A 9,012-nucleotide genomic window follows, 5' to 3' on the forward strand; every position below is an offset into this window, starting at 1 on the left:
TTTTTTTAATTTTTTAAGTCAGTGTATATGTATATTATATGTAATATATATATATATATATATATATATATACATATAAATCGAATATAATTTTTTAAAGAAAATGTTTCATTAATAAGAATAAAACAATATAAAATATTTAATAAATGGAAAGCACAAATATTAATGAAGTTAACAAATACTTAAAAATCACATTATAGAGCGAGATAGACGATGTTGTTCGATCTTTAAAGTATACGTTTAAGCCCTCGTTTGCGACCGATAGTTCGATGACCCAGGCTTTTTCAGGATCGGCCAAAACTTCATCTGAATATATCGAGCCGCTTCGATCACACAAAAACCAGTCAGACCAAGTCAGAGATAGGTTATTCACCTGGTGACGTTTGACAAGTAAACAATGAAACACTCGGGTTGATCTTTCTTCACATTCTCAGCACGCGCTTAACTGATTTTCTTTTATCATTGTAAAGATTATGATCTATACAAAAATGTATTGTAATGTACATAAAAATCAGTAAGGTCACGTTTTTATTTCTAGCTCAATTATTGTATATATACATATTATTTAATTTTATAGCTTTATAAATAGATTAATCTTAAAATTTAAAAACATTAAAAAGTGTTAAAACATTATTGATATTAAGTAATACAGCATTGCTATTAATACGTAAATTTTAAATTGATAAGTATAAAACCATTCTTAATTAATACAAGTTTCTTATACATTTCATACATTTTAATGATAAAATATTTATATAATTTAACTATTTATATAAATATAAATAACCTAATTAAAGATTATGCGTTTCGCGGGTTTTCTTCGTGTCCAGATTTATTCTTGGAATGCCAACCTAATTATTAATTTAAAAGTGTTTTGGCGATCTCGCTGAGCGCACGAAAATCGTAATAGCGTGATCAGGCGATCACTATCCGAGCGTTTCCCGTGGAATTGCTACATCGAGGGCACTCGATCAAGAAAATGCGAATTTCTCTGCTTTCCAGATTTTATTAAAAATAAGCCTCGAGCGGGCGAACGTGTTTACAGCGGATACGGAAAGAATCTTAGTGGTAGCGCGGCGATGACCTTCCATGAGACGAGTCGCGTGCAGAAGACGAAGAAACAATAGTTTGTTTTGTTGCCAAGACGATCTGATATTATTTTTTTTAATCAATTTTTTTAAATCGATTACGCGTGACGCATGCGTCGTTTAGCAATCGACATCTCGTGGATTCATCGATTTTTCATAGATGCGATTAGGCGATATAATTAGAGATCGTGAATCACAGAGATACCAACACTCCGCCCACCTTGAAAGGATTGACTTTCAACGTGACATACAAGCATGAGTTCATTGGCATGACATGAAACGCGAATTATTCTGATACGATTTTTTTTAATATCACATTTAGTCATTGGACTGAAAATCAACGCGTATTATCATCTAAGTAGGCAAGCGATATAATAAGTGAAAAATAATAAGGCATCCTTAATGAACGTAAAGGAGGCCTGTGCAAGATAGGATATAATCAGATGGTAATAGCTAAAGACACTTAAAACTAAATGTTTGCTAACGCATCGACTAAGTTTAAATTGGTAATATTGATAGTTGCAGTGGCCTCATATAAGAACCCTTGGCAGTCTTGATAGTTGCGGTGCGAGCAATGCCGTCGGGATGAACCCGACGGCACCCGCTCGCACCGCAACTATCAAGACCGCTCCAGGACCCGCCCCATTGCCCACTGAAGCAGAGCTAGATTCGGCTGCCTTATGAGCATGAGTTGATTAGTCGACAGGTGAGTTCCCTTGCTAGCCATCCATTTGGGCTTATAGAAAATGAAGATATTCATTACTCCACCTGCGCCAAAAATGCTGCCGGATTTGCTCTACGCGTTGCCACCTATTTTCGTGGACATCGCTCAAATCAACGCAAAGAAGACCATTTAAAGTCGTACCAACCAAGAAATGTCCCGGACTTAGATACGCTAGGTCGTTAGGGTCGGCGCTTAATAGTATAGGGGACGCGAATTGAAGATCGCCTCAATTTCACAGAGGGTCGTTTGCATTTCTTCAAAGATCAAATGAGCCTTGCCCACGATCCGAGTCATGTGGTATTTTGTAGATTTTACGGCTGCCTCCCATAAACCTCCAAAGTGAGGTGCATTAGACAGAAAAACTCCAAGAAATTTCTAATTCGCGAAGAAAATTTTTAATCTCGGACTGGACTTGTGGATCATGTCGTATAATTCTTGAATTTGTTTATGCGCGCCCACCCGAAGGTGGTCCCGTTGTCTGAATATACGTGCGCGGATCTACCCCTATGCGAAATGAATCGCTTAAAGACGGCAATAAAGGCTTCGGATGTAAGATCACTTATTAACTCTTGATGGATCGCCTTCGTGGCGAAGCACACAAAAAGCGCAACGTACGCTTTGTGACTCCGTGCGTTTTGACGCCTTCCCTCACGTAACAAGAGCGGCCCGGCATAGTCTATGACACAACGAGAGAAAGATCTAGATACGTTAACTCGACTGGCCGGTAGTGAGCCATTAAGGCCTCTGATTGATTAGGTTTGGCTTAAAACAGGTTACACATTTTTGTAATATTCCACGTACCGTGGATCGCAATGATAGGCCAAAAGCGTTGGCGATGAAAGCCATCGTGGCTTGCAAACCCGCGTATAAGTTTCGAGTGTGTTCACGCTCTATAATACATTGAGTCAATATGTGCTTGCATGGCAGGAGAATTGGATGGCACGCATTGAACGCGAGATTCGAATTTTTTAACCTGCCGCCAACTCGCATTAATCCGCTTTCATCTAAGAATGGAGATAGCGATAAGATATTATTAGAAGTATTTACAATTTCGTTCTTGACTAGTGTTTCAAAATGCTCGCTGTTGCACTGCAAATACAATCTAAGGCGGTAGATACTTCAGCGGCGGACACGAAAGTGGATATTCTATGCTCCCGGTGAGCCTTGGATAATTTTAAACAATACGTTATGATGTGGCATATTTTGTTTAAATTGGAACACTTGTTTAGTAAGTCGTCAATGATGCAGAGATGGAAAGTCGAAACGGCTATTTTCCTTTGTTCAGGAAGATCATTGTCTAAACGCGGGAAGACACTGGGCGGCCAGTGTTCTTCATTCCATTTTAGAAATTCGGGACCATTCCATCACCTCTCAGCATCGATTAAGTCATAGGGATTTATCCCACGCGACAATGTGTCGGCAGGGTTGTCGGGGGATGATATGACGCCAGCACTCGACTTCTGTTAGGCGAATTTCACTCACTCTATTTGCCATAAAAACTAACCACTGCCGCGAATGGGAGGTTATTCAGTTTAATGCAATCGTTAAGTCCGACCATAAATAAGTCGAGCATTGCGAGAGTTCCAAAGACTCTCTAATCTTGTTGATTAAGCGCGCCAATAGTAAAGCGGCCGATAGCTCTAATCACGTAACGAAACGGTTTTGAGCGGCGCGACGCGAGACTTTGAGCAACTTGGTCGTTAAGACTGAGCTTGGTGCGAAGGTATATGCAGGCTCCGAACGCGCGTTGGTTGACATCGCAAAATCCGTGCACTTCCACGATTGGCTAATGAACATTGAATTTAACGCATCGAGGAATTTTTAATTGATTCAAATTACTCATCTGTGTTCTGAAAGCGATCCAATGAGTGTGGATGTCCTGAGGAACGGACTTGTCCCAATGGATGGCCAATTACCACAAATCTTACAAGATGAGCTTTGCGATCACAATGACCGGACCCAGAAAGCCCAGAGGATCGAACAATCTAGCGACCTCGGAAAGTATGACTTTTAATACAACGTGAGGTTTTGTATCAAGCTTACAGAAAAATTGAAATGTATCCTGATACTGATTCCATTGCATGCCCAGAATACATGAGTCCGCAGCATTATCTCTGATAATGACCGGCAAACGATCACGATTGTTTGTTTCTAATAATTTAAGGCAATTCGAGGCCCATTTGCTTAACTCGAATGCTCCTAATTTTAATAGTTGAATGGTTTCATCGCGAGTTTTAATTCGTCGACTGTATCTGCTCCGGTGAGCATGTCATCGACATAAAAATCTCGAAGGACACATGCTGAACCGCGAGTGAATTGATGAGCGTGCTGCTCGGCTAAGTGCTTAAAGCATCTGGTGGCCAAGAATGACGCGGAAGCTGTACCGTAAGTGACAGTAGTGAGTAGTTCGTACGTATCGACATTAGCAGAAGGATTGTTGCGCCAGAGAATTCTCTGCAGGCGCGTCTGAGATGGATGGATTAAAATTTGCCGATACATTTTTATGTCATCATGCGGTGATGACATAAGTGAAAAAACGGAAGCGCATCAAAATTGAGACCAAATCTTGTTGAACGGTAGGTCCCACTAGAAGCGCGTCGTTTAACGATACGCCGGAACTGCTGCGGCAAGATGCATCAAATATAACACGAATTTTCGATGTTTGTTCAACGTTTTGAAGACGCAGTGGTGTGGAAGATAAAATGATATTGTTTCTTCCGCAATGGGTAGCTCCATGCGTCGCATGTGTGCGTCCCAGCGATAAATATTCGTCGAGAAAACGCCGCGTATTGAATTTTAAGAATAGGATCGCGCTTGAAACGTCTTTCGATGCCCCTCAATCACTTGAGAGCAGATTCACGTGAATCGCCAATGTTATTTAACATTTGTTCTCTGACTGGAAGCTTGATTATATATCTACCCTGAGAGTTTTGAGACACGTTGTCTAAAAAGTGACGCTCGCAAATGTTTTCCTCCATTGTGTAATTGTGCGATTGCGTGGAGATGTCGTCCATTTGCCAGGCACGACTGACATGTTCATGTAATTCCGCATTAGTTACGGACGCGTGAAGCGAGTGGACCCTTGCGGCTATCGATATGGTTGTCCAAACGACCCAAAATCCCAGCCCAGTCACGTTTTTTGAAGAGTTGGATGCTTGTCTGAAGACTTGACTTGACCGACGCATATTAGATTCCAAAACAAGTTCACTCCAATTAAAAGAGCAATATCTGACGATATGTGAAATCGCGGATTAGCTAAACGAATGTTGCGCGGAAAATTAAATTTGTCCCGTCCCAAAGAAAACGTCGGAATTTTGCCAGTAATCCGATCAGTAACAATGCATTCGATAGCTGCGGTGTAAGAGTCGCGATTGTAATTTGATTCCGATCACGTGATTGGTTACCGTGCCATTGACGTCGCAAATCGAGAGGCTTGATGGACGCGTTTCTAAACCAAGAGCTTCCACAAATTTCTTGGTTACGAAGTTCGCTTGCGATCCGCAATCTAATAGGGCCGACACGCCCTGCGAGAGCCATCGCTGCCGCAGATGAACACAACCGCAGTCGAAAGCATAGCTTATTCGTTATTAGATGATTCTAAAGCATAATTCGATAGGAGGAAGGGAGGAGGAGTTGCTTTAGGTGCAACTTCCTTATCGGTATTGCTAGTCGATGGATCCGCGGCAGAGGGTATATGAAGTAACGTATTGTGTTTTGCCTGGCAGACCTTGCATTGACCGGAAGTGCATTTACTTGATGCATGAGAAGAAGAGCGCAAGCAATTGACGCAAAGTTTGCGACTGCGAATTTCCGCGAATCTTTGTGATATTGGAAGTGCCACGAAATTTTTGCAATAATAAATGACGTGTTCTCCTTGATAGAAATTGCATTTAAGTTTAATGGTGGCCGCGCACGATGACCGCTTAGCATTTGGCTGCGATTTTGCCTCGACCTTCCTTGCGGAAGTGGAGCCAGCTCTTGTGATAGGCTCGAGTACCTGACATCGATGAGCGATAAAATCTAACAGTTGCTTAAGCGATGGCAGCTCGTTGCCCGCTAATGAGGTTCGCCATTCGCGTAATGTGAGTGAATCAAGTTTTGAGGTTAAAAGGTGAACGAGAAGATCGTCCCAATGCGTCGTGGGACGCTTCAATGCTTGAAAGGCGTGCAAATGTTTTGTGGCGCTGTCAGAGAGTCTTCGGAGCTCGACTGCATTTTCCCTTGTCATAGTCGGCAAATCGAATATAGCACTAACGTGAGTTTGAACAATCATGTGCTTGTTGTCATATCGCTCCTTGAGAATTGCCCACGCGACATCGTAATTAGCGTCCGACAATTCTAACGAACTGATTACAGCGCTTGCGTCGCCGATGAGTGACGCTCGCAGATACTGAAATCTTTGCGTATTTGAGAGCGAGATGTTGGAATGGATAACCGAGTTGAAAATGTCGAAAAACGGGAACCATTCATCATATGTGCCGAAAAATGTCGGTAAATTTAGCTTAGACAACCGAATGTGCGTACTACTCTGATTCGCGAACACTTGAGGAGGACGGAGAAAAGATGGATGCTCGCAATGTCGGTAAAGGGGAAATGAGCTCACGGATTCTACCGGATAACGTATAGAACGCTTTCTCGAAACCGTCTCGATCGCAGCCTTCATCATCAGGACTCATCTAATGATTCTAGACGCGATTGCACATCGTTATATTCCGCCCAATATAGCTCGAGTTTCGCCTTCCGCTCTTCGAGTTGAGCTACTATTGACGGGCTAATGGCGGCGATTGAGTCTACATAAGTTCTGATACGCGTACATGATGCCTTTATGGTTGCGCGCTGTCGCCTAAGTATCGGCGCTTCTGACTGGTCGACCATTTTGAATGTGAATGCGCACGCATACACGGACGCGACGGAGGAAACTTAGTTGGCAATGGAGACAATGGTCTTCCTTACCTTGTTACGCACGCAATTAATTCTAAGAGAGGATGCGATAGATGCTAGATTGCCTTCCAATCGAATGTTGTTAGACGAAAATGTTTCTCTCGCAGATGATGCGTCGCAGATGATGATTGAGGGATGACTTCCGTTGCACGTCGTCTATTGGGTCTTGTTTTCCGCCGTCCACAGGATTCTGCTCGTAAAATGCTGATTCTGCGGGGATATGATGTAATATGAGCTGGGCTGCGTCTCTGATGCTTAGACGCGGGCCTTGCGATTGCTTTATAGAATTGTATGCTGCCGCTGGTGCGATGCTTGCACTGATTGTTACTACTGCGACACCTTTCTCGTCTCGATGTAGTATTCTTGACTGCCAAATTGCTGCTCGCCACTTCACTGGCTAAACACTTGAAATATCCGGCTCGAAGGACCAAAAGATGTTTTGGCGATCTCGCTGAGCGCACGAAAATCGTAATGGCGTGGCCAGGCGATCACCGTTCGAGTGTTTCCCGCGGAATTGCTACATCGATATCTTGATAAATAATCAATTTTTAAACAGCTATGTGTTGTTATATGTATACCTTATTTAAATGTATGAAGTGACATACACACGATTGAACTATATATTTTATGTCCCTTCAAGATTTAATTTGATACTGTGCTTATAATTTCTTTTTTTTTGTTCGGTATCTCTGTAATTCACGATCTCTAATTATATCGCCTAATCGCATCTATGAAAAATCGATGAATCCACGAGATGTCGATTGCTAAACGATGCATACGTCACGCATAATCGATTAAAAAAATAATATCAGATCGTCTTAGCAATAAAACAAATTTTATCTTGAGGATAAAATATATAGGATAATCATTGTCTGTTAAAATTTTAATTATAAACGTCAAATTTTTTTCATGAATTCTATTTCTAGATGTGAAAGAAGAAATTTTATCAATTAAACTTAAAATTGTGCCCTTTTTTTGAGATATCGGATGCTAAGAATGAAAATTGAGAAATCTCCCAGAAAAAGTGGGTTTTTGAAACCAATCAGTTTTTAGGAAACCCTCATTCATAATCAAAATGATATCCAAAAAGTTAATTTTGTTTCATCCTTTATAGTGAATTGGAGTTTCGGATGTTATGAATTAAATAATTGTAATATTTTATTGGATTTAGATGAGGAGATGCAAACAAGGATATCATCTAAAAAAGAAGAAAATATGAAAGTTTTTTAGCATCCAAATCTCCAATTCTTGCATTACTAAATCAATTACTTGATAATGGAATTTTTAATTTTTAATTTTCACTTATTGTTCAGATATATTTTCTATAATTAATGCACATTTTTTTGGTATATATAATTTTAAGTAATACAGTCTATTTTATGAATAAATTCTTTATGAATAAATTGTTCATTACTCAGCAAGAAATGATCATCAATTAAACGATGAATCAACGTCAAATTAGTACTGAAATCATCGTATCGATTCGAAATCAATTCGATGATTCATTTCTTACTGGATAATATTGAATTTTTAAAAATGTTTTTTAAAAAATATTTTCTCTGTACAAATATTTTTTGTACTCACTGTATAAACGGAATTTTTAAAAGCTTGTCTCCATTTGTTCTAGCTTTTAGTATGATTAGACCTTCTAGATCAGACAATGACCTAAAGACATAGTTTGGTGTTCAATGATCTTGCTTATTCATAAAATTTAGATATCAATAGCGTTTTAGGAATTAAGTAAATAGATTTTTTTTAAGTGCATAATTTAATCAACAGAGAATTTATATTAATCTGTAAAATCTGAATACGCAGCTTGTGGAAGTAAGTTTAAGAATTTCTTTAACCTTCAACATCTATTCCTCAAGCACGTGTGGACCACATGCTGTTTACCGCACGTCGTGTAAGTATGTTTGTCAGTATTCACAATTCATCCGACCATTCTATGTAAATCTTAAAATGTAACTTGTTTCCGAGTACTATAGATAAACACATGACTCGTGGAGTAACGATCAGTACAATAATGAAATTTTCTCCCTCCCTTTCTCTTTTTCTTTTATTTCAGAGAATTTTTACTGGAGATGAGAGTTAAATAAAAGCGTTCAGGCAAATGTTTCACATCACTTCTACCATGTTGTGTCAGATGTCACACAACAATGTGGACTTTCTCATAGTAGACTCTCTTTGTACATTATGAACATATTACGTATATAATTGTAATCGTGTATAATTGTTAGAAATAACAACAATCTAAAAATT

The 9,012-nt window shown here is 39.8% G+C and overlaps 1 protein-coding gene across 1 annotated transcript; it reads right to left on the bottom strand.

Annotated features, from left to right (window-relative positions):
- Positions 1 to 5,389: 5,389 nt before the first annotated feature.
- LOC105619304 lies at positions 5,390 to 6,475 on the bottom strand. Its single transcript, XM_012200827.1, has one exon. The coding sequence runs from the start codon at positions 6,473 to 6,475 to the stop codon at positions 5,390 to 5,392; it is 1,086 nt and encodes a 361-aa protein (XP_012056217.1).
- Between the last annotated feature and the right edge of the window lie 2,537 nt (positions 6,476 to 9,012).

This window comes from Atta cephalotes (genome assembly GCF_000143395.1).
Source record: "Atta cephalotes unplaced genomic scaffold scaffold00020, whole genome shotgun sequence".
NCBI classification, from domain to species: domain Eukaryota; kingdom Metazoa; phylum Arthropoda; class Insecta; order Hymenoptera; family Formicidae; genus Atta; species Atta cephalotes.

Excerpts from the sequence above, each read along its gene's own strand:
- LOC105619304 (XM_012200827.1), bottom strand. The coding sequence starts at position 6,475 with ATGAAGGCTGCGATCGAGACGGTTTCGAGAAAGCGTTCTATACGTTAT.